Here is a 27,331-nt window from a genome sequence, read left to right on the forward strand (position 1 = left end):
TCAGCAGCCCGGGAGAAACACTTTAAAGCCTGGTACACACTATTCGTTTTTTTTTTTTTTTTCGTTCACTGTCAGCTCTGGTTGGAACCACTGTACTAACTATACAAATTTAGTTTCGTGATTTCCCCTGCTGAGCTGTTGTGTTCCGACAGGGCGACGTTCCCCTGCTAGAATACTCCAAACAGAGCTCTCTGCATTAGCTGAGAGCGCTGATTGGGGGTTGGTCAGCTGCTGGTTTTCCAGCATGTTCGTCTGACAGAATTCGGCTAAACGACCGCCTTCTGTCAAACAGACCGCCATATACACAGGCCGAACGTCGGACTTTTTGTTTTTGTTTTAACTAGCTGATGTCTTCTGACATTCGGCCCGTGTGTACCAGGCTTTAGATCCTGACATGCTAGTACAGCGCTGCTACATATGTTGCACGCTGGTACGCCATATAAAAAACAAAATTCACTTGTGTCTTGTACTGGCACTGCAAAAAAGAAAGCAGGACCATGCTAGATGTTTAATGGTCTCGCACAGGGGCGTAACTATAGGGGGTGCAGCAGTCACGACCGCAACTGGGCCCTGTGCTGCAGGGGGCCCATGCAGCCCCCTCTACATATGGCCAGCAGCAGCATAGGCAGCTAGGGGTACCAGTGCACCATGCACACGGGTGGCTGGAGGTGGAGGGTGACTAGCAGAGCTCCATGCTCGACTATCGCACTGGCTGCTCTTTAGTTGTGCATTCCCCGCATGACCTGTGTCCTCGGCTGGCTCCTCAGAGTACCCCTCTCCTGCTCCATGCATTGCCGCTCAGTCCGATGTCTGTTCTCCCCAGCCAGAGTCCCGCCCCCCCCCCCGAGTCTGGCCCACACTGCACTGCATTCTTTAAGCACACAGATGCAGTGCAGCACTATGAGAGCCGGCTCCCCGGAGGACACTGCAGGCTTGTCTGCCAGCCCCCCTCCTCCTCCGTCATACACAGATGATGAAAGGTCTCTGGGAGATATGCTGATCACCCGTCCAGCACACTGGATGGAGCCCAGGCCAACATGGATGAGTGCGCGGCCTGCAGCTTGGTCATGGCTAATGAGAGGACCCCATCCCCCACACACCATTACTTACCCCTCCATCTCCCCCTGGGGACAGGGGCCCCTTCTCACGTGGGGACAGGGACCCCCATCTCCCCTGGGGACAGGGACCCCTTCTCACCTGGGGGCAGTAACTTCATCTGCCCTGGAGAAAAGGACCTAATTTCTTCTGGGGACGGGGACCCCATCCTGCCTAGGGATAGTCCCCCAATGGGGCACCTAAAAATAAAAATAATAAAAAAAACTACTGATGCCAGTGGTGGAACTACAGGGCTCACAAAGGTCATACCTGTGACCACGCCCTGGAGTTCCACCGCTGGACTCGGAGGAAAGGGCCCTGGCTGGAGTTCAGGGGGGCCCTTCATGGTTTCTTGCATTGGGGCCCTGAAGGTTCTAGTTACGCCACTGGTCTCGCACTTTGCTCCTGCCCTTTTGGTCCCAAATGTTCCTTATATATGAACAAGCCACCGGCCTTAAGATTCACAAGGACACCAGAAATTGTATTCTCATGGATCCTGGATTCTCTTTCAAATACCACAAAGGGTTCATAATGAGGCAGAACAAATCTTCCCAATGGAATCACAGACAGCAATAAAAACTTGAAAGAGTGTCCAAGCCTTCTAATGCCGCGTACACACGGGCGGACTGTATGGCGTACTTAGTCCGTCGAAACACATTTCAGCGGACAGTCCGCTCGTGTGTGGGCTTCAGCGGACTTTTTCAGCGTGCAGTCTGGCGTACTAAGTATTTCGGATTTTTCGAAATTCTGTCCGTCGTACTTTGGTTTCAGCGGACAATCTGCTCGTCGGTAGGCTAGTTCGACGGACTAAGAATGGCGCATGCTCAGAAAGGATTTACACGGCGGAAGGGTGCTTTGCTGTGTATTGGACTTCCTATTTCTAGTCCCGTCGTACGTGCTGTACACATCATCGAGCAAGCTTTCGACGGACTGTTTGTGCATCCGTGTGTGGTCAAGTCCGTTCAGTCGAAAGTATGACAGACTGTCCGTCGGATTGTATGACGGACTAAGTACGCCATACAGTCCGCTCGTGTGTACGCGGCATAAGACTAGTTCCACTGTAAGCACCTTTCATTATTTTGTTAAGCTGAATGGTGCCTATAACAATTTCTCACAGTCTAATGAAGGCAAAAGCGTGAACCCCTGCTTTTTCTCATAAGCTCACTCTCAATATCCCAGTTGCTAATCTCAAAAAGTGGCCTGATGCAAAACAGCCAAACATTCTCAAGGACATCCCTGAACTTTGCTGAAGTATTTTGTCTACAAACTTTAAATTGTCTTCAAAGCAAATTACATGTGGTGGCCATCTGAGGGGTAAAATGGGCCGAAGCGAAACATAGAACTTTATTACCTCCTACAGCTCTTCTGTTTGATGTGCCATCTTCCTGAACCCTGAATTGAATTAGCAAAATCATCTGGCTTAAAGGGCATCTTTCATCTTTAACAAACTTACGTTTATTAGATTAGGCATGTATAAAAACAGGTGAACATTGTTTTCCTAGTTTTTGCCATGGACTGACATGCAGTATTTTAGAAAGAAAAGGCTTAAATAGAGAGGGCCCCAATGATGTGCAAGTGTTATAAATACTTAAAAGCATATTTTAGGGGGCGAATGGAGAGGGGACAAACAACTAACAGAACATAGGGCGCCATGTGTAAAAGGGTTTTTAAAATAGATGTAAACCCTAATGGAATTAATTTTAGTTTACTAAAGCATTGTATATCATCATCCTGTGGCCTGTTTGCAGCAAATTCATATCTACATCCACCTAAGCGATGGTCGCATGGCATTGCTCAATGAAAGCTGACATGCCAACATAATTGGGAACGGCCACTTTAGTCTCCATCAGACACTGGTGTGACAGGGTGACAACACAGGAGCACATTTGGGAGTTAGAGACAGAGCGTTATCGCTCCATAAAGGAAATGCCTGACCAAGGATCCTTATGCAGGATCACCATATGTGCCTGCTAGCCAGACCCAGCGAACCGACGTATAGTTACGTGGTTTCGTGCAGGGGAGCCAACCTGCCGCAGTACAACTTCGGTGGCTGGTCCGGAAGTGGTTAAAGTATACTATATTACCAAAAGTATTCAGACACCTGCCTTTACACGCACATGACTTTTAATGGCATCCCAGTCTCAGTCTGTAGGGTTCAATATTGAGTGGGCCCACCCTTTGCAGCTATAACAGCTTCAACTCTTCTGGGAAGGCTGTCCACAGGGTTTAGGATGTTCTACGGGGTTGAGTTCCAATGATTTGGACCAGTGCACAAAGCAAGGTCCATAAAGACATGGATGAGAGAGTTTGGGGTGGAGGAACTTGACTGGCCTGCACAGAGTCCTGACCTCAACCAGACAGAACACCTTTGGGATGAATTAAAGCAGAGACTGCGAGCCAAGCCTTTTCGTTCATATTAGTGCCTGACCTCACAAATGTGCTTCTGGAAGAATGGTCACACATTCCCATAGACACACTCCTAAACCTTGTGGACAGCCTTCCCAGAAGAGCTGAAGCTGTTATAGCTGCAAAGGGTGGGCCAACTCAATATTGAACCCTACGTACTAAGATTGGGATGCCATTAAAAGTCATGTGTCCCAATACTTTTGGAAATATAGTGTATCTTCCTTTCTTTGCAGATACTGGCTGTGTTGTGTTATATGGGAGGCTGTAAAGGTAGAGCAGGTTTGACCCTGATCCTGTACGGGACCAATACCATACACAAATGAATACTGACCTCTAGGCTCTGAGGGTAACCGTTATGGTAAACGTTTGCTTTAATTCTAGTGGCAGTGAATGACCTTGCATCTAAAGGACTGTAATTTCTGATGTTGGATATTGATCTTTACATCAAGAAAAATCGGAGGAGTCTACACCTAGGACGTTATATTTTATTTAAAATACACTAGTAGAAGAGTTTGTTTTCTTTTTTTGTTTTTTATATATTCAAGTTTTTTTCTTACTCTGCTGCAATTTAGTTTTATACACTGCGGAATACTGTCTATATAGCAGACTTTTGACCAAGTTGTATTAATTCACTTCAGAGGAGAACGATTAAGTCATCAACCTGGCTGTATATTGTAGAGTTTTGTGAACCACAAGACTGGCTGAACAGGAATACAAATATTTTGGCAGGTAAAACATTTCACACATATGCATTCTTTTATGTGTATTCAACTGTTTGCCAAGAATTTCACTTTAAAAGTAAAAAGTTACCATGGGAAACAGTCTGCCAGATACTCTCCATCACTACCTTTGTCTGACATTGACTTAAAGGGCTATAAAATGTTAAGTCTGCAGAGAATTATCCATTACATAACCAGTATGCACAGAGGAAGAACTGTTTATATTTGAATATTAAGGCTATAGTTATTCTATCATGGGTATTTGAGATCATTCTAAGAAGATGTAAATGCACACCCTCCTGGATCTTCTGGTCTCCAGACGATAGCAATTGGTCAGAGTAACAATAGACTGCAGATGGTAGCAGAGGAGAATACAGGGGCAATATAGGGGAAGCTGAAAGATGCAACACTGCTGGGCTCTGAGGAAGAAGGTAATCCCTCGAAACGCGTCAGCCGACAGTGACCCCTGTTTTCTCCTCTGCTACCATCTGGAGTCAGTTGTTACTCTGACCAATTGCTATTGTCTGGAGACCATTTATACTACGATTTTTCTTCTATACGTTTGTAAGTAATGTCTTACTTAATTTTTTAATAAAATATATCTAAGGATAATGCACAAGGTCGGTGCACCCTTGTTTTATTTCCTTTCTTTTGGACTGTTAAGATACCCCTATCCTGAGGTGTTATCCATTACAAAATCTAGTCCATTCACTTGTGTGCAAGAGTGTTTGTTTTCTACTATAAAAAATGAGCTGCATATATTCAGTCCTAGAACAGTATGTATATTGGGGACATCTGAATTGCAGAGCTTCGTTTAAAAAATATATTAGTATGGGTTATATGAATCTTGAATATGGCCAAGCTCAACTTACAAAGCCAAAATGTTTCCTTGATTATTTGAAATGTTCATTCATGCACTTTGGAAGGAGATTTGGAAGTGGATCATCTTTAAAGCAAAGGCCTGCCCACTGCCGCAAAAATTAAAAAGCCAACAGCTGCACATACTGCAGCTGCTGACTTTTAATAATTGGACACTTACCTGTCCTGGAGTCCAGCGATGTCGGAACCCTAGCTAATGTTTCCATCAGCTGTCGGGTGCATGCCGCCTCCATTGCGAGTAAGGGAACCCAGCAGTAAAGCCTTATGGCTTCACATCGGAAACTCTACTGCGCATGCACAAGGCTCCGCTCTCCTACTGGCCCGGTGGCTGGGGAAGGAGGAGGGAGGGAGCCCAGGCAGTGATGTCAATACCTGTGGCCGAGGCTCCTGGAAGTGGGAACGAGATACCTATGAAAGACAGGTATCCTGCCCCGCACCCCCGAAAGGTGCCAAATGCGGTGCCTGAGGGGGGAAAAGAGTACAACGAGCGGAAGTTCCACTTTTGGGTGGAACTCTGCTTTAAATACAACCATAAGTAGAAGACGTCTCACCTGCTATGTTTGGCCTCAGTGGAATCTGACCACGCACTGGATGCTGTGATGTCCTCATCAGGGATGGTTCTGTCCTGCATACCCAATGCATAGCGGCATATAGCTAAAAATTAAAAACAAGAAGTCAATTCTGTTAGCATAGTGACTGACCAAAGAAAGGCATAGTTGTTTTTTTTTTGTAAACAAACCCATATGGAGAAAATAAGAAGTCTGATATTGCTGACCTTTGCTTCGAAAAATACTAGAGAACAATTGGTAAAGAACAAGCAGGACGTCAAAGGTTCCAAAATAATATGCAAATAGATTTTATAAAAATATAACATTTTATAAGACATACAGTTCTTTAAAATTACAACAAATGTTCAATAAGCATAACATTCATATAACACGTGCAACCAATTCTTACTCTACATGTTTCGCTCATAAGAGCTTCCTCAGGAGATTTTGAAAGTGTTGCATGACGTTAAATACTACAAAAGAAGTGGACAATAATGAAAAATTGTACTTGAAGATTATCGTAATAGTGTCAAAAAGACTCAGCACTACTACACTCTCATAGATTTCCCAGAAATAAACCATTTCTCCCTGTCTTGGGGACAAAAAAGATCTTATTTGTTCTACACTGTTGCAACTCTGAATAAGGTCAACTTTGTCTCACTTTAAAATTAGTAATTAACCCTTTTTATTATCCTGGTCTAATCAATCAGGGCCATAAAGCTAATAAACTTACATGTGGATTTTATACATTTCAGAATCTTTATTCTCTCCCTATGGTTGCATATACACCCCTTTAACTCAGGCTCCAGTCTAGGAATCAGAATTTTCCAATTAATTCAAGTATCACTGCGAACAAAAGCATCTGGTAGGCATGCATTCTCAGCTCGTTATTATATTTTTTGTAAAATGTATACAATCATGATTTATGATGTAATCTTTTCGACACAATTGTCACAATAATCTTCAAGTACAATTCTTCAGTATTGTCCGTTTCTTTTGTAGTATTTAACTTCATGCAACACTTTCAAAATCTCCTGAGGAAGCTCTTATGAGCGAAACATGTAGAGTAAGACGTGGTTTCCCGCGTTATATGCTTTTTGAATGTTTTTTTATCATTTTAAAGAAACGTATGTCTAATAAAATGTATGTTTTTAAATCTATTTGCATATTATTTTGGTACCTTTAAAGTCCTGCTTGTTCTTTACCAATTGTTCGCATTTACGCAATGGGATGTGGTACCTAGTTCTGACCACTCATTGCCCAGTCCTAAAATTTGAAAAATACTAGTTTCCTGGTTTAAATGTTGATCCGATGACTTGTTTTCTAAGGCACTGGCTTAGCAGTGCAAAATCTGACGCACTTCTGCACAGAAACCAATCAGCTTCCAGGTTCCATTAGCCCCTGCTGCTGTCAATCACAGCTTGTGAGGAGAGCACAGGGGCGGGCCAAGACACTCTATGTGTGTCTATGGACGCAACTGGCTTGCTATGGGGGCTATGGGAAGCAGCCAGTACGGTAAGTGTGCGAAAAGTGTGTTACGAGCATCACTAGGTGAAAATAAAAAACGAATACAGCCATCAAATCTAAGGTCTGACATGATAAAATCTAAAACATTTTTGCTTTTGTGATTAGATACGCAATAACTCCACAAGCTGCTGTTGCTATTTAAATCCTGTATAATCCTGTATTATAATAATAACAATAATGGGAAAAAAAGGGCTAAACAATGTTTATTCTGCTACAAAAACTTAGTTCTTCACTATAAGCCACTTTTGAACATGCTGAACCCTTTTAATAGGACTTACATGGATCAAAATGAGCGTCAGGTTCACCCAAGCAGACGCCGAGCAGCAAACACAGGGAAAGAAGTCGAGATCCCATCTTTACATCTCCCGTCAGCGACTTTCCATGAAATATTCCTTCATATTTTTTGCTGTGAAAACATAATGTTGTTTATTATATCACATAAAACAGAATAAAAAGTTTGCTTTAATCTAAAAAAAACAAAGCAAATAATTTGATTGGTTGCTATGAGTATGTCTCCATATTTTTCTTCTGGTTTTGGTCCCCACTGTTCATATGCAGATAAGAACTGGGGTTCTGGAAACAGTTCCATCCAGGGACATGACCTGGATCCAGACTGCATGTTCTCTTTGTGTTGGGTTTCCTCTGGTGCTCCAGTTGCCTCCACAATCAGAAAAGAGACAGCTGGGCTCACTGGCTTATGACCAAATTGGCAGAGCGTGCAATGTCTTTTGGGACCTTCGTGAATGGTTTAGTGTTCTCTAAAGAGCTACGGAATATGTTGGTGCTATATAAGTGAATAAAATCAATTACACGTGTGCTGAAAGTTAAAGCAGATCATCACTCCAGAAATCGACTTTTACCCACTGGGTAACATATTGATGGTTCTGCCATGATGATTATGGGAATTGATTTGCTTTTGGCCCAGTACTGAGATCATACATGAATGTACGAGCGTGAGGATCTCATAAAGGTTCTGATCCGTATAAAAGGTGGGGCAAAGGAATATCCTGCTGACACTACACAGTCTAACACTCTTACAGGTGAAAAAGTTCAATATTCAGTAAAAATTGAACAGTGGTATCTATTATTTTAGCATCTGCCACAATGGGATAATACACAGTCCAATACTCATTCATAGAGGTGACACAGTGAGAAAATTTACATTTACGTAATTCTACAGGTTGCACAGTGGGGTACTATATAGTCTAATACTCATGCAGGCGACATAATGAGATAATGCACATTCTGATATTTCCCCACAAGCGGTAGAGTGACATAGCACATAGTCTAAAACTCATACATGTTTCACACTGAAATAATATTCCTATAGATAACACAGTGGGGTTGCTTTATTAAAACTGGAGTACACAGAATCTGGTGCAGCTGTGCATGGTAGCCAATCAGCTTCTAATGCCCCGTACACACGATGAGATTATCGGACGCATCATCTTCCTTTTTTTTTTGCATGCTAATCTCATGTCGAATCTAATGAATTTACTAAAGTCACGAAAATTCTCGTACGACAGACTAAAAATGCGGAAGTGATGTCATGTGTTGTAATGCATTTGTATTACATTTTCAAATGACAGCTGTACTGATTAAATGAAATCGTACGATCTGGCATTGTACGAAAAAAAATTTCCGTGCATGACTGATAGAATAATGTCGGGTGAACTGTCCTGATTGGCTCTCGAAAGCTCTGTACTAACAATCCGATTATCGTACAATCGATTCGAATGCGGCATTTTTCGGACAATTTTCGGATCGTGTGTACGGGGTATAACTTCAGCTTCTTCAATTAAGTTTTGACAATAAAACCTGAAAGCTGATTGGTTACTATGCAGAGCTGCACCTGATTTTGAACTCCCCAGTTTTAGTAAATCCCCCCTAGTGGCTTAATGCTCGGTTTTATCATCATACAGGTGGCTCAGTTTAATGATGCACAGCCAAATATTCTTACATGTGACACTGCGGAAATACAGTCTTATACAGTGGGATAGTATAACGTCTCATAAAGGCATACCTCTCAACTGTCCCTGATTGGAACAAAGTCCCTCTGTCCCTCATTCCTCTTCATTTTCATCTGATCTATATAATGGTGTATAAAATGCACTATTTATCTTTCAAAAAGTGTTTCCTGGTACTAAATCTTTCATCCAGTTACTAAATTGCTGCATTTGTAAACTTCAAAAGCTAATATAAAGAAATAGAAGTGGAAAAAATAAAGCACTTGTGGGTTTAACAATTTTTTTGTATAATTCTCCTTTAAGGGGCGTGGCAGGGTGTGTGTCCTATACTAATAGGTGTCCCTCATTCCCATCTCAAAAAGTTGGGAGGTATGTAGAGGTGACACCGTGGGATAGTATAATGTCTCATACAGGTGACACAGTGGGATAGTATAATGTCTCATACAGGTGACACAGTGGGATAGTATAATGTCTCATACAGGTGACACAGTGGGATAGTATAATGTCCCATACAGGTGACACAGTGGGATAGTATAATGTCTCATACAGGTGACACAGTGGGATAGTATAATGTCTCATACAGGTGACACAGTGGGATAGTATAATGTCCCATACAGGTGACACAGTGGGATAGTATAATGTCTCATACAGGTGACACAGTGGGATAGTATAATGTCTCATACAGGTGACACAGTGGGATAGTATAATGTCTCATACAGGTGACACAGTGGGATAGTATAATGTCCCATACAGGTGACACAGTGGGATAGTATAGCTCCCAACTGTCCCTGATTAGGAGCGGTGTCCCTCTGTCCTCCTCATTTTGGTCTGATCTATATAGCTGTATATAAAATGCACTTTTTATCTATCAAAAAGTGTTTCCTAGTGCTAAACCTTTCATCTGAATTTTAAATGGCTGCATTTGTAAATTCCAAAAGCCAATATGAAGGAATAGTAGTTGGTAAAAAAAAAACACTTGTGGGTTTAACCAATCTGTTTTTTTTCTTTGTACAATTCTCCTTTAAGGGTGTGTGGCAAGGGGTGTGTCCTATGCCTGCATACATTTTCTGATAGGTGTCCCTCATTCCCACCTCAAAAAGTTGGGAGGTTTGTACAGGTGACACAGTGGGATAGTATAATGTCTCATACAAGTGACACAGTGGGATAGTATAATGTCTCATACAGGTGACACAGTGGGATAGTATAATGTCTCATACAGGTGACACAGTGGGATAGTATAATGTCTCATACAAGTGACACAGTGGGATAATATAATGTCTCATACAGGTGACACAGTGGGATAGTATAATGTCTCATACAGGTGACACAGTGGGATAGTATAATGTCCCATACAGGTGACACAGTGGGATAGTATAATGTCTCATACAGGTGACACAGTGGGAAGTATAATGTCCCATACAGGTGACACAGTGGGAAGTATAATGTCTCATACAGGTGACACAGTGGGATAGTATAATGTCCCATACAGGTGACACAGTGGGATAGTATAATGTCTCATACAGGTGACACAGTGGGATAGTATAATGTCCCATACAGGTGACACAGTGGGATAGTATAATGTCTCATACAGGTGACACAGTGGGATAGTATAATGTCTCATACAGGTGACACAGTGGGAAGTATAATGTCCCATACAGGTGACACAGTGGGAAGTATAATGTCTCATACAGGTGACACAGTGGGATAGTATAATGTCCCATACAGGTGACACAGTGGGATAGTATAATGTCTCATACAGGTGACACAGTGGGATAGTATAATGTCCCATACAGGTGACACAGTGGGATAGTATAATGTCCCATACAGGTGACACAGTGGGATAGTATAATGTCCCATACAGGTGACACAGTGGGATAGTATAATGTCTCATACAGGTGACACAGTGGGATAGTATAATGTCTCATACAGGTGACACAGTGGGATAGTATAATGTCTTATACAGGTGACACAGTGGGATAGTATAATGTCTCATACAGGTGACACAGTGGGATAGTATAATGTCTCATACAGGTGACACAGTGGGATAGTATAATGTCTCATACAGGTGACACAGTGGGATAGTATAATGTCCCATACAGGTGACACAGTGGGATAGTATAATGTCTCATACAGGTGACACAGTGGGATAGTATAATGTCTCATACAGGTGACACAGTGGGATAGTATAATGTCTCATACAGGTGACACAGTGGGATAGTATAATGTCTCATACAGGTGACACAGTGGGATAGTATAATGTCTCATACAGGTGACACAGTGGGATAGTATAATGTCCCATACAGGTGACACAGTGGGATAGTATAATGTCCCATACAGGTGACACAGTGGGATAGTATAATGTCTCATACAGGTGACACAGTGGGATAGTATAATGTCCCATACAGGTGACACAGTGGGATAGTATAATGTCCCATACAGGTGACACAGTGGGATAACTTCCAGTCTTATACTCATGCAGGTAACATAGTGGGACAATATACAGTTTTGTGCTCTTACTGATGAAACCACAAGATAATGCACAGTCTGTAAAGCCCCATACACACCGATTTCTGTCTTCAGATTTATCAAAACCATGTAGTGCAAGGGCCTGCCTGATTACATACAAATTGAAACTCCTAAGGTTTGACCTCATATTATATGGTTTTGGTAAATCTGAAGACAAAAATCAGCAGAAAATCTGATAGTGTGTATGGGGCTTAACTCCTAAAGTTGACATGGTTGGATAATATACAGGCTGATTACAGGCGGTGCGGTGGAAAATTTTCCATTTGATAATCTTCCAGGCGACAAAGTGGATCAACACCAAGTCTAATAACCTTTCAGGTGACACAGTAGTAAAGATTTGATAAAACTTGTGCATTCAGAATCTGGTGCATTGTAGCCAATCAGCTCGTAACCTCAGCTTGCTCAACCGGGAAGCTTATGGTTTCTATGCACAGCTGCACCAGATTTCGCACATTCCAGTTTTATATAGTTTTAGCAAATAACCCCTACCCCCCCCCCCCCCGCCTGACCGTCTTACAGATAGCATAGCAAGATAATATTTAACCTGGTCCTCCTAAATGTGACACAGATTGTATACAGTCTGATAATTTAAAGGAAGCAAGACAACGCACATTCCAACATTCTTACAGATATCATACCAGGTGTGTGTGCAGCCTATTGCATTAGGGTGTGCACCCCAAAGCTCAAACACACACTACCCATCACTCACGATGTTCATTCAGCCCTGGTTCACATTGGTACGATTTGATATGCGATTTGACATGTCAAATCGGCAACAATTGCCGGTGATGACACCGACCTAATCAGTGCAACGCTGCATTTGCGGTGCCGCACTGATTTTACAAAGTAGTTTCTGTACTACTTTTTGCTATTTCGAGGTCTCTGCACAGATGTCTCTGTAATCACGGCCGAAATCGGGACTGACAAGTGGGAGCAAAATCTTCATTCCCGCAGCTCAGTGTGAACCAGGCTAAGAAAGGGAAGGAGTCGGTAAATTACATATATACTGGCCCCTTCCCCCACTCATCCTAAGACATCCCTGCAGCAACAGCCGGCAGGAGAGAAGAGGACAATGGCAGCCTGTAATACAGGTTGCAGGGGCACTGCACCCCTATCCATGCACCAGACTTCCAAATCTACATGCGGGGTGCTGGATGCATGGATTCAATGGGGTTTTTTATTTTATTTTATTGAAGCACCTGATTAGGGCCAAAGGTTTTAATAGGCTTCAAAAAAAGGGTGGGCTCGGGGCGCAGAGCCCATCCAGTTGTGTGACAATAGTCAATAAATATTCTCAATTTTCTTCCTGATCTTCCTCCTGACCAATCAGGAAGTGGGTCCTGAGACCCATCACCCGATTAGCTGAGAGGAGAAGCGATCCTCTTGGCTGACTAGGAGGAGGAGGAGGGAGGAGATGCATGGCAGAAGTCGCCGTGATGCCAAGGAGGAGGAGACGCAGGGGAAACCACCACCCGCCGCCCAGAAGAAGCTCTGCCCGTGATTTAGATGGGGGTAAGTGCGTGACTGGTGACCGACCAGGGGGAGGATGTGGGTGCATTGTTTTTTCGCCCCCCCCCCCCCCCAAAGAAAAAAAAACGATACCACCAGCCAGCAGCCACCACTGGGAGAGGAGGAAAGCTGGCAGCTCTGCAGGGGTGGGGGTAGCCAGGGCAGTAGGAGGAATTTATGCTGCAAAGGGTGAATAGGGTGTGCCTGGGCACACCTGGCACACACTTACGGATTTTATAGTGAGATAAGCGACAGTTGAACACTCATTTAAGTAGCACAGTGGGATAATAATGAGCCTTGTACTCATATAAGTACCACAATGAGATAACGTACATTCTGACAGTTTTTTTTTTTTTTTTTTTTAAAGCCTATGGCGTGCAAAACACACCCAAAAACTTCCACCCGGTGCCAAAAAAAGTGCACACACATCAAGAGTGAAACACAAAAACGTGCCACGGGTGTCTGCTATCCTCCACAAGAAAGGACCTTACCCTGATCCCCCCGTGGCGTTAGGCTCCAGACGGGGACTGGGGTACCAATATATGGCCCATCTAGCCGAAGCCAGACGACCGCCTTTCTCTGGAAGGTCTGCCGACACAGACCCACCCAGGTACTAGGGTAGGGGCTACTCCGAAGGGAGACCCCCCAAAGAGAGGGTGAACCAAGCCAGAAGGCCTATGTCCACCCTCCCACAAGACTTTCAGGGTTGGCCCGAGGACCGACACCCTATTCGCCAAACGTGCAGGTAACATAAAACGTGACAAACCATACAGAAATACAATAAATAAATAACGTGGGGAAGGGATAGTGAAGAGGGAGAGTGAAAAAGTGGCCATTATGTAAAACAATGACCAGGCCGCCCGGCCAGGAATCAAAAATTCCTCTGGTCCTAGCCAAAAGGCCCTGCCCTAGAGGCAGGTGTGAAAAAGTGTGTTTATAGTAACGTGACCAAGGTGCCAGACATCAGTGTGACAAAGCACAGTGAACGTAATGCACCCCTGAACTGCCACTTCAGGGGCACATCACCATAGGCTTTTCAACAAAAGCATCCCCCAGCCCAGACCACAGCAGCCCCCACCCCAGCCAGAAAGGCATGGAGATCCAGGAGCTTAGTTAGAGCCCTTTGCCATCAGGCCTCACCCTCGCTCCCATCACTCCTACCTAATTACATTCGGGAAGTACTGGCCGTTCCCCCGGTGGGAGAAAGGGGAACCAATGTTCCCTCCCGAAAAACTTACCAGAGCTAAAGCTGCCCCAATCCAGGCCAGAAGGCCAGGGTCCCCTCCCCTGGCGCCGACCAGTGGTTCTCCATCCTCATCAGAAGGCTTCCTTTTCGGCTACAAACCGCTCCAGGTCACCTTCACACCAGCAGGTTTTGCATAGCAACCGCCACCCCTGCTCCACCTTGCCGTAGAGCAGGGACGGAAGCAAGCGCCACCTATTGGTAACTGATAAGAACAGATACTACACTTGATCTTAGCCAAAAGGTACATCCTGACAGTATGCTAAGTGGTTCTGTGGGATCATTTACATTTCTAATATTCATACAGAAGATAGAGTAGTGTAATGCACATTCTGATACTCATATGAGACAGTGAGATAATGAAGAGACTGGCATCCTTACAAGTGACACAGTGAGATAATAAGTGTTGATACAAAGTGATAATACACAGTCTGATAATTTTCTAGATGAAAAAGTGTTTAGTTTGGTACTCTTGCAGATAGAAAGTGAGACTATGAAGAGTCTGGCATTGTTATGGGTGTCACTGTTAGATAATACACAGTCTGATATATCTATAGTTGGCATAGTGAGGTAATATGCATAAACAGGTTGCACTCCTAGATAATGTACATAGTGGTACCAGTAAAATGACAATTAGATAATTCATAGTCAAATACTCTTACAAGTGACTCAGTGATACAATGCACTAATGAATATTCTTACAGGCGGGTGCAGTGGGATAATATTCAGTCTGATACGCTTACAGGTGACATAGTAATACAATGCCCAGTCTAACACAGTTACAGGTGGCATAGTGGGATATTCAGTCTGGAATTGATAATACATTGAAATTGTACACAGTCAAATACTGTTATAGGTGGCATGGTGGACAATAGTCTGGTACTCTTATGGGAGAAATAGTGAGACAATGCACAGTCAGTGGGATAATATTCATTCTGGTTCAGGTGACACAACAAAACAATGCACAGTCAAACCGTGATGCAGGTAACAGTGGAAAAATAACCAGTCTGTTTTTTTTTTTGTTTTTTTTGTTTTTTACAGGTGACATGGTGAAACAATGCGCAGTCAACTACTGTTACAGATGACAAAGTGAGATCATATTTAGTCTGTTTCTCTTGCAGGTGACACAGATTGACTTATGCTGGCCATACACTATTTGAAAAACCGGCCAAACAATTTTAAAAAAACAAACATTCGGCCGTGACCACAAACGATAATGCCATCATATAATGACCGATAAATCGTTTAGTGGACATAAATGAATGCATTTTTTTCACATATACCTAGTGCAGACAGTTCAGATGGGAAACACATTAACCTTTCAATTTATCGTTTGTTCGGCAGAAAATTTCCAAACTTTTCCTTAGTTTTTTTGGCTCAAAAACGTCTTAATGATTATCGATTTTGTGCCCACGTCTAAATGACCGAATTTCTGACGATTTTTCGTATAGTGTATGGCCAGCATTACTAAAGATGGAGGGTGCAAAATCTGGTGCAGCTCTGCATAGAAACCATTAAACCTCCAGGTTTTATTGTCAAAGCTTAACTGAACAAACTGAAGTTAGAAGCTGATTGGCTACCTTGCAGAGCTGCACCAGATATTGCACTCTCCAGTTTTCGTAAATCACCCCAGTGAAACAATACACAGTCAAACTGTCACAGTGGGAATATATACACTTTGGTACTTGAATAGATGATACATTGATACAATGCTGAAATGTGGGCTAATTTTCAATTTGTACATTTTAAAAGCCAATATAAAGGAATAGTAGTGGTTAAAAAAAGCCCTTGTGGATTTAATTAACCTTTTTTTCCCTGTTAATTCTCCTTTAAGGGGGTGTGGCAGGGGGCGTGTCCTATGCCTACATACGTTTGTTAGTAGGTGTCCCTCATTCCCATCTCAAAATGTTGGCAGGTATGGTGATATAGTGCCGGATACTCCTGCACGGGGCCCAGCAGTACACAGCAAAGTCTAATGTTTAAATGGTTAATAGAATGTGAATTGTAGACATTGCAGAATGAGCAGAATGCCCACAATACGCAGATTGATAAGGGTGGGACAGTGGGCTTGCAGAGACTGGAATGTGAAGAATTACCATGGAGAGAACACAATATAGGGATAGAATACAGACTGGCACTTGTTATTGTGGCACAGCTTGATAAAGAATTTCTCATTGAATACACAGGAGCTGACTAATAAAACACTGGAGCAGAAGTGGATCATCTGCCCGTAGCAACCTATTAGACTTCTTTTTCCCCATTTGAAAGATTGGACCCTGTTCACTTTTGTGAATCAGCCTTATTGTGTGGTCATGGCGAGGCAGAAAACGGTCTGAGACATGTGGGTGACAAAGTATGACGTGTGACACATCTAGGGGGTAAGGGGGGCTGAAGTGACCCATTACTTCACTGGGTATTAGTCTGCCCCTCCTGCTCCTACACTATCTCCCAATTTCCCAAAAAGAACTCATGCATACCCACTATTTATTGGCCCTGTAATCCATTTTTAAACATTTGCCTACAGAGCACTGTCACACTTTGAATGACAATTGTGTGGTCATGCTACACTGTACCCAGATGAAATTTGTAACATTTTCTTTACACAAATAGAGCTTTCTTTAGATGGTATTTAATCACTGCTGGGTTTTTTATTATTTACTAAAAAAAGAAAAAAGACCAAAAAAGTTTGTCAGTACATTTTGTAATTAAGTAATTTTTCTCCTTCACTGATGTGTGCTGATGGGCACTGATAGGCTGAACTGGTGGGCATTAATGAGGTGGCACTTATGGGTGCTGGATTAGGTGGCACTAATATGTTGCACTTATGGGTACTGATAGGTGGCACTGATAGGCGGCACTGATGGGCATGGTTAGGTGGCACTGAGGGGCACTAATAGGCGGCATAGATAGGCGTTACTGATGGGCATTGATGTGTGGCACTGATAGGTGACACTGATGGGCATTGATGGACAGCAGTGATGGGCATTGATGGGCCGCACTGGTAAGTGGGACTAATAACCAGCACGGACTGGCATCACCAGTGGGCACTGATTGGTGGCACTTGTAGGCAGTGGTGGGCACTGATTGCTGACAGTGGTGGGCACTGATTGCTGACGGTGATTTGTGGCACTGGTGTCACTATTGTAATCAGGGCACTGATGATCAGTGCCCTGATTGCATGTGTAGATGTCTCCTGTGAGGAGATGCCATTGATTGGCTCTCCTTGCCACACACTCTGCTAGTGTGAGGCGAGGAGCGCCGATTACCGGCATCTCTGTGTTTACATGTGACCGGCTGTGATTGGACACAGCCGATCACATGGTTAAAGAGCAGCGTACGTGGCTCTTTACAGAGATCGGGGTCGTGCCGTGTCTTAGTAACACGGTGTGGGCGTTCTGGGACGCTGTCATATGACGTCATCCCAGAACGAGAGTCGCACCCCCCCGCTGTCATTTGGCGGTGGGCGGGCAGAAACTAGTTCATTCAATTGTTTATTAATGTGTTTTTCTGCCTTTCCCCCCTCACTTCTGTTTGTTTGGAGCAAGCAGTGTACGTTAGTTGAGTTCACCGATTCTTGCACACTACAAATCCCATAGTGCATCTTGGGAGTGAGATAGAGAGGGTGGCTACACTCTTACTTACAGAAGGACCATAGAGAACAAACGTTGCTATCCTCTAACAGGAAGTTGGATCAAAGCAATGGAAAAAAAGGATTTTGGAGAAAGCTGAGAGCGAAACATACTGGGATAGCAGATTTCTTAAATCGGAGTTTAGTGTTACTTTCAAGTATATGTGAATCTTAACCTTGTAAAAGAATCCATTCAATGTAAGGCTCGCTTCATACTAATGCAGGTCGTGCGATTCAGTTACAGGCGCAGGAATTGATCATGGATTCCTGCACCTGCAAACACCCGGAGCCGAATCACACCTTTCGAGATGCACGGGGCTCCTCCCACTCAGCCTGCAGCCCAATTGTGGGTGCGGAAACCGCGGGGAAACTACATGGTCTTTTTTTACCTTTTTGTAAAAAAGGAAAAGGTGCATACACCTTTTTTGTGCGTTTCATGCAGCACAGCTACTCATTCAAATGAACGGGCTGCCGTGCCCGAGCAAAAGCAGGATGTACGGCCCGCAGTGGTGTGAACCAAGCCTTAAATAGACATGAAAGGCAAAACTTTTGTGTGTACATATAAAAAGCATTAAAAAAATTACCATTTATCCCCTTTTTTAACCACTTGGGATCCGCGCTATTGCAAAATGACGGCAATAGCGCGGACCCACATTTCCGGGACTACATCTATTGACGTAGTCCCGGTTACGAGCGGCCTGCGCGCCCCCTGAGGGGCGCGCGCGGCGCGCTCTGTGATCGGCGAGTCTGTGAGACTCGCCTGATCACCGATCCGTGTAAGGGGTCGATCCCGACCCCTTATCACGTGATCAGCTGTCAGCCAATGACAGCTGATCATGTGATAAAACGGAGCCGGTAATCGGCTAGTATTCCTCCTCGCGCTGACAAAAAGCCGATCGCCGGCGGCCGTGTTCGGGACATCAGTCCCGATCACGGCCAGCAATTTAAACGGACACCTGCCCCCTGCCAGTGCCCACCTGCCACCCGCAGTGCCATCCTGAAATAAAGTAAGTGCCCCCCTGTCAGTGCCACCCAGCAGTGCCCATAGTGCCCACAGTGCCACCCAGCAGTGCCCACAGTGCCACCCAGCAGTGCCACCCAGCAGTGCCACCCACAGTGCCACCCAAAATCTGCCTCAAAGGTGCTGCACCCCAGTGCCGCCCATCAGTGCCCAGCAGTGCCGCCCATCAGTGCCCAGCAGTGCCGCCCATCAGTGCCCAGCAGTGCCACCTATCAGAGCCACCTATCAGTGCCACCTATCAGTGCCCATCAGTCCCATCTATCTGTGGTACCTATCAGTGCCCATCCATGCCACCCATCCGTGCCACTTATCCGTGCCACCCATCCGTGCCATCTTATCTGTGCCCATCTTTGCCCATCAGTGCCGCCTTATCTGTGCCCATCGGTGCCGCCTTATCTGTGCCTATTAGTGCCGCCTTAACTATGCCTATCAGTGCCCACCAGTGCAGCCTATCAGTGCCCACCAATGCAGCCCATCAGTGCCCACCAATGCAGCCCATCAGTGCCCACCAATGCAGCCTATCAGTGCCGCCTAATCAGCGCACTTCAATGAAGGAGAAAAATGACCCGTTTGCAAAATTTTATAACAAACTATTAAAACATGATTTTTTTTTGTTTGTTTAGCAAAAAATAAAACTCCGAGCTGTAACTAAATACCACCAAAAGAAAGCTCTATTTGTGGGAAAAAAATGATAAAAATTTCATTTGGGTACAGTGTTGTATGACCGCGTAATTGTCACTCAAAGTGCATCAGCGCTGAAAGCTGAAAATTGGTCTGGGACTGAGGGGGGTTTAAGTGCCCAGTAAGCAAGTGGTTAAAGGAGAAGTATGGGTTTGGGTTTTATACTTACCTAGGTGTATGCAGAATCTGTCCCCTGGCGCCTCTAAACTGAGAGCCGAGTGACCGAACACAGCCGATAGCTCGGTTCTCACAGCTCCCCAAGCAGAGAGCTGCTGCCTGTCAATCAGCAGCTCTCCTGCTCTGCGCCTCCACGCTCATTGGCGCGCTAAGCTGTGGAGGGGTGGGGAGCAGCCGTCTCAGCTGCTTGCTGAAAGGCTGAGACAGCCATCAGTCCAGGCACCTGGTGGATCCAGACTCCCAGAGCCCGGATGATGCGGTGCCTGGACTGATCTTGGTGATGTCAGAGAGTGGACTTCAGACCGATCTCTGCTGAAAACAAATGAATTGCACTCCTGTGACCCATAGGAGACATACAGCCAAACAAGCTCAGGCTGGACTTCTTTTAGTGATCACATTCCCCCTGTTCTCAGCTGCATAAGGAGCCAGAGAGCTAGGGGAGGACAAACAGCAATACACGGGTCTACCCAGTGAAAGGTTGCGGAGGGAGGGTATGTTAGAACAAATCTCATCATTCGAGGAGAGCAGACTGAGTTCCCAGAACTGACCTTGCTGTGCTCTCATGCTGAGTTTGGTCAGTTTTTCATAGGAAAATAGAGGGACTAGCAGGAACACCAGGGATTTCACACAAAGGAAGCAATACAAAGAGAACAGGATACTTTCTCATAGCCCTTGTACACACGGTCGGAGAATCCGTCGGAATGTGTCCTATCAGACCGTTTTGTCGGATAATCCGACTGTGTGTGGTATGCATCGGACTGTTTCCGTCAGAATATCCGTCGGACCAAATTTTCCAACTTGCTGGAAATATTTTATGACAAACTGGTCCGATCGCACATACTCCGATCATGTGTACAGAATTCCGATCGGACCAAGTGCCACGCATGCTCAGATCAAATTCCTACACCAAAGCCATTGGCTACTAGCCTGAACGTAGTCCCATCGTAACGAAATTACGTCATCACGTTCTGAACGATCGGATTTTCCGACAACTTTGTCCGACCGTGTGTATGCAACAGTTTCGGACAAGATCCGTCGGACAAAATCCGACGGACAAAATCCGACGGATTTGGTTGTCGGAATCTCCGACCGTGTGTACAAGGGCTTACAAGTACTCGGTACAGCAGCCACATATCAGCAATATGAAATGCTACACTAACATAAATAGGTAGACTGCCAATTCTGACCTGCCTTTCTGAAAATGCTAGCTACCTGGCTGTCATGATGATCCTCAGACCTCAATACTTCAGAGCCTGTTGATTTGTCCCTGGTGCCAGGAACAGATTTATGGCTCAGCTCATGTCTCATATCAGCTGAAAGATTTATGGAGAAAAGGACCAGACAAAAGCATGTTGAGTTCAGAACAAATTTTTATGAAAAGCCAATAAAAGTTTAATTTTGAATTTGATACTTTGGAGACACTAACGTAGTACGATCAGGACCGCCTGTCAGTGTTTCAGGTGGACCTATGAGGCTGCATGACCCCTGAGCCTCTGTCCGGGGAGTGCTGTTTGGCCCTATGCCGATCACATGCACCCCCCCCCCCCCCAAAAAAAAACACAACTCTAGCAATACACACCAAACTGAGCATGTTCAGGGTGCCTCCTAGGGCTTTGTTCTATCAGCAGGTGGGTTGGGGACTGTGGAAGAAGGGGAGAATCAGAGAAGACAGGATCAAACTGCCTTTTTACACAATGCGAAGGATTAACCCCTGAGGTTCCACAGTGAGTATAACAAGCATACTTTACCGCATATACAGACTGATTTTACTGTTGTGTGTTTAGTAACACTTTAAAGGAGAAGTCCAGCCTGGGCTCATTTGACTGGGCTTTTCTTATGGGTCACAGGAGTGCAATTAATTTTGCACGCCTGTGACCCATTTTCAGCAGAGAGCGGTCTGAAGTCCGCTCTCTGTTGACAGGCAAAGGGGTCATCCCGACTTGGGAAGACTAGATCCACCAGGTGCCTGGACTGATGGCAGTCTCAGCCTCTCAGCGAGCCGCTCGCTGACCCTCCACAGCTTAGTGCTCCAGTGAGCGGTGTTTCATGGCTCGGTTCTCATTGCAGAGATGCTGGGGGACAGATACAGCTTCCAACCAATACTGTATCCACCTAGGTAAGTATGAATAGGGAAAAAAAGCCAAACCCATACTTCTCCTTTAAGCCTTGTACCCACTAGTCGATTTTTTTTCATTCAACCCAGCAAGGCTGAACAAAACAAAAAAAATAAAAACAGCTCAGCAGGAGCCGCTATACTAACTGTCTGATGTTAGTACAGCGATCTCCCCTGTTGTGCTACTGTGTTCTGATAGGTAGGCAGCCCGGGGGGGGGGGGGGGGGACAGAATGCATTGGTCAGCACTCTCAGCCAATCAGCAGACCTTTTGCGGTCATGCCCCATCAACAGAAGCTGGCTGAACAGCCTACACGCAGGCCTACGAGTTTCTATTGAACTGGCCGATGCCGTCCAAAATTCAGTCTGTGTGTACTAGACTTTAGACTGGGACATAATTACATGCTAACCACTTGCCAACCACTGCACGTCGATATACATCGCACAATGGCAGCGGTGGGTAAATATGCGTACCTGTACATCCCCTTTAAAGTGGTGGTACATCCTGTACCACCACTTTTACCTACAGCCTGTATCAAGGCTTACCTGTAGGTACTTGAAATATGTCCTAAACCTCCACGGTTTAGGACATATTTACTAAAAAGACCCGCGCCGATGACTACGACACATTGTGCCATTTCTAATAGAGGTCATGCCGTGACTAGCGGCTCCTGCACGCATGTGTGGGAGTGACGTCACGTGACTCCGGCCAATCAGAGAGCTGGAGTTCGCGGTCCCGGAAGAAAGAGGGGTGAAGATGGACACGCGCTGCTAGTGGGGACAATGGAGACATCGCGGGCTTCGCTGTCAGGTAAGTGACACATAATGGGCTATTGTGCGATGCACAGTAGCCCATTATGCTTTACCTTTGCAGGGAAATAAAGAGGAAGTAAAACCCATCAGGGTCTTAACCAATCAAAGATAATAACAAAACAATGCTATAAAAGGTAAATAAAAACAAAGTTAAAAAAAAAAAGGGGGGAAGAAACCTTGGAGCAGAGTACCTAAATACGAACAAAATGTTTTTTAATCTACTTCCCACCCGGCCAATGTATATATACGGCCGGGTGGGAGCTCTCTACTTCTGAGTGGACGTTCCTGAACGTCCATCAGAAGTAGAGGGATTGAGCGTGCGCGTGCCTGCGCAGCGGCGCGATCCCGATGCGCCCGTGTCACCTGGACACGGCGCATCTCGGATCGGCAGGAGGGCTCTGTGATTGGCCCTCCTGATCACATGATGGTCGTGTCCGTTCACGGCCGTCATGTGATATAAACAAACAGCCGGTTGCTAGGCAATCGGCTCCTCCTCTCCTCACACGGAAGTCGTCGATGAGGAGAGGAGAGCAGATCGCTGCAGCCAGCTGGTGATCAGTGAGTATGAGCTATTTTTTACAGCTTTTTACTCAATGATCACCAGTCTAGTGAAAACACACATCACCACACAGTATAAACACAATGTCCCCACATATGTCCCCAAAACACACATGTCCCCAAATAATAAAAACACATGTCCCCAATAATAAAAACACATGTCCCCCACATATGTCCCACTAAAATCACATGTCCCAATGATTATCTGCACACATATGTCCGTGATCACCTGCACACATCTGTACATGATCATTTACGTACATATGTCCGTGATCACACAAACCAATTATTATACACTTAACGGAATTTTTTTTACCAAAGACATGTAGCAGAATACATTTTGGCTTAAATTTACGACAAAATTTGATTTTATTGGATTTCTTTTAAAATAGAAAGAAGAAAATATATATTTTTTTCAAATTTCCGCTCTTTTTTCGCTTATATCGCAAAAAAAAAAAACGCAGTCGTTAATAAATAACACCAAAATAAAGCTCTATTTGTGCAAAAAAAATGATAACAATTTAATTTGGGTACAGCATAGCATGACCGCGCAATTGTCATTGAAATTGCGAGAACGCTGAAATCTGAAAATTGGGCTGGGAAGGAAGGGGGCAAAAGTGCCCTGTATTGTAGTGGATACACAATATCAACATTTTTAAAAATGACAAGGATAAGACTGTACCAAGGGGCAAAGTTTATAGGGGGAGATTTACTAAAACGACTGCACACAGAATATGGTGCAGCTGTGCATAACCAATCAACTTCTAACGTCACCTTGATCAGTAAGGCTGAGTTCACATATGCTGCGGCCGCGGTTCACAGCCGGGGTCCAGTGCGTCCCTGTTCATTGATTCGGGTGCAAATCAGGTCTGAATTTCTGCCTGAATTCGCACATGATTCGGAACCAAAGACGCGCAGGACCCTTTCCGAATGTGGGCCACGGCAACCCCGGGAGCTGTGTAAACCGGCTCCATTGAGAGAGGGTCACACTCTCCTGTAATGCGAATTGGATGCGGGAAAAACCCACATCGTATTCACATAATTGTAAACCCAACCAGTAATCCCTGGTTCACATCAGCGCGATTTATCATGCAGTTTGACAGTTCAAAAATCGCAATGACAAGTCACAACCCATTTGCAGCAATGTCAACTGTTCAAATCGTTGTGACTCAAGTTGCAGCGACTTTGAAAAAGGTTGCCGCACTACTTTTCTGCAAATTCATTGCGACTTGTATTGATTTCTGTTAAAATGAAGTCGCAAGCCACAATTAAATTGTGCTGAAGTAGCGCGATTTCAAAGCCGCACTGGTGTGAACCAGGGCTAAGGCTAGATTCACACCTATGCGTGTGAATCGCAGCGATTCCCACAACCGCAACCACCCTACAATTGGTTCTGAAGGGCATTTCCACGCATGTAAAATCGCAGCACGTGTGCAGGAACCAAAGGAAAGTCGTATGGTCTTGAGCTTCATTTTCTTCTTCTTCCTGAAGGCCAGATAGTTTTCTTCCGAGCGGATGTCCACAGGTAGAGCATTCCGTGGTCATTTTAGAAAACGCATGGACCATTTCCCTGCAGGCAGTGTTTTGAAAAAAGTGCATGCACCTTTTTCTGTGGGAAACGCATGCCCCCCAGCCCAATCAAAAGCAAAAACGCAGCGATGTAAACCTAGGAGCTGATTGGTTGCTTTGTGCAGCTGCACCAGATTCCGTGTGCACCAGTTTTAGTAAATCTTCTCCATGTTTTGTCTTTTTTTTGTACAGTCTTGTCCTTGTCATTTGCAAAATAATAGCAACACATTCAAAATACGTTGTTATAGGACGTACAACACTGTTTATATTGTTTAGATATATTTTGTATAGATTATTTCTAAAATCATTTTTCTGTATTGATGTACTGTGCTCCGAAATCTCTTCCTCTTTTCTCTACCTTTTATAGTGTTTTGTGTATATATACACCATTTATCATACAGAACCTCCAATAAATTCACGACTGTTACCGGGCAGAATTCTGGAGGTTCTGGATACAAGTGTCCAAGTTTCTGGGTGGAAAGTGACTTCATACAGGAGTTTCTGTCTATGATTTACAAGCAGGGGCTTGTCAGAGAAAGCAGAAAACCCACAGAGCGTCTCTTACAAATACCATAGAGTGTAGGATCTCCACTCCCTTGTATGCAAACACCTGTCTGTCAGAAATGCAAGCAGCTCCCCTCTCCACTTTCCTCATTCTTCGCTCCCTTGCTTCTTCCCATTGTCTATTCCTGACAAGTTTCCTTGTCATTCAGTCCCCAATGCACCTTGCCCACCATCACCAGTACCCCCTTGTCCTCTTACCTTGTGTCTTGTGTCCTGCAGTGCTGGCCCAGCTGCTCTTAGGAGGGTGACATGTCCAAGCTGCTCTCCCTGGGGACAGACAGGAACTCAACTTTCTTCTCCCTCAGAGTGTCTCTCCTCCTCCTCCTCCTCCATCCCTCCTCCCCCACCTTGCCTGCCATTCACTTGTCTGCCTCCCCTCCCCTCTATTCTCCTTAACTCATTCTCTCACTGTCCTCATTTCCATTTCTCTCACACTCCTTTCTTCGCTTGTTGCTGAACTTCCTGAGATTTTTACTGGCCATTTCCTGCAGCATGTCGCTGTGCTTGTAGACAATGGCCATGGTGGAGCTTCCAGTCTTGGGGTAGGAGGGGGGTCAGGTAATATCCTGCCCTGGGGAGGAAGAAAAAATTCAAGCAATTGTCTCTATAATTATTTTTATTAAGTAAAACAAAGTAACAGTGTAATGCCGCGTACACACGGTCGGATTTTCCGACGTAAAATGTGAGATCGTAGCTTTTTTCCGGAAATTCTGATCCTGTGTGGGCTCCATCGGAGATTTTCCATAGGAATTTCCGGCACACAAAATTTGAGATCTGGATCTCAAATTTTCCGACAACAAAATCCGTTGTCGGAAATTCCGATCGTGTTTACACAATTCTGAAGCACAAAGTTCTACGCATGCTTGGAATCAAGCAGAAGAGCCGCACTGGCTATTGAACTTCAATTTTCTCGGCTCGTCGTACGTCACCACGTTCTTCACGTTCGGAATTTCCGACAACATTGTGTGACCGTGTGTATGCAAGACAAGTTTGAGCCAACATCCGTCAGGAAAAATCCCATGGATTTTGTTGTCGGAATGTCCGATCGTGTGTACGCGGCATAAGAATTTAGCTTGTTCACACCTATGCAGTTTGCCTTTGATCCATTTCTGCAGTGCGTCTTGCATTTTTTGCACACACGTTATGTTTTTTTTTTTTCTGGCCAATTTGCTGTTGGGCAGATTAGGACCCCTTTCACACTGGGGCCGCCCGTGCGTTAGCGGTAATGCGCAGTTCGTTTTAGCAGCGCTTTACTGCTTTGTAAAGAGGTGCTTTTCAGCCGTTAGCGGGCTGCTTTTAACCCCAAAGAAGGGGTTAAAAATGCCCGTGTTGAGGCACTTCCGAAGCGCTTTTCAGGTGCTTCTGAAACGCTGCCCATTCACTTCAATGATAAGAAAATGGATTCAGTCAGTGCAAAACCACAATATAAATCCTAACCTGAGCAGCTGAACACTTAAGGCCAATATATTGCAATCCATAAAGTGGTTGTAAACCCGTTTTAACCACTTAAGGACCGAGCCTCTTTCTGAGATTTGTTGTTTACAAGTTAAAAACAGTTTGCTAGAAAATTACTTAGAACCCCCAAACATTCTACTTTTTTTTTTCTAACACCCTAGAGAATAAAATGGGGGTCGTTGCAATACATTCTGTCGCACCGTATTTGCACAGCAGTCTTACAAGCGCACTTTTTTTGGAAAAAATACACATTTTTTAATTAAAAAAATAAGACAACAGTAAAGTTAACCCCATTTTTTTCTTTTATATTGATAATGTTACACTGAGTAAATTG

At 44.5% G+C, this 27,331-nt stretch overlaps 1 protein-coding gene across 5 annotated transcripts in view; it reads right to left on the reverse strand.

The window, feature by feature from the left end:
• Positions 1 to 27,331, reverse strand: part of DDR1 (discoidin domain receptor tyrosine kinase 1) — a 141,092-nt gene that overhangs the window by 47,329 nt on the left and 66,432 nt on the right. For 2 of the 5 annotated variants that reach the window (XM_077478971.1, XM_077478966.1), the window contains exons 1-4: positions 25,741 to 25,853; positions 9,198 to 9,262; positions 7,453 to 7,580; positions 5,651 to 5,753 (exon numbers count right to left, since the gene is read on the reverse strand). In XM_077478971.1, coding sequence (XP_077335097.1) covers positions 5,651 to 5,753; positions 7,453 to 7,580; positions 9,198 to 9,241 — 275 coding nt within the window. In that variant the 5' untranslated portion in view covers positions 9,242 to 9,262; positions 25,741 to 25,853. Of the gene's footprint in view, positions 1 to 5,650; positions 5,754 to 7,452; positions 7,581 to 9,197; positions 9,263 to 25,740; positions 25,884 to 27,331 lie in introns of those variants that run through there. The other 3 variants (XM_077478967.1, XM_077478970.1, XM_077478969.1) reach the window with 3 other exon arrangements.

The sequence above is a fragment of the Lithobates pipiens genome, unplaced genomic scaffold (genome assembly GCF_037356315.1).
Source record: "Lithobates pipiens isolate NorthernLeopardFrog02 unplaced genomic scaffold, aLitPip1_a1.2 Scaffold_1, whole genome shotgun sequence".
Taxonomy (NCBI): Eukaryota; Metazoa; Chordata; class Amphibia; order Anura; family Ranidae; genus Lithobates; species Lithobates pipiens.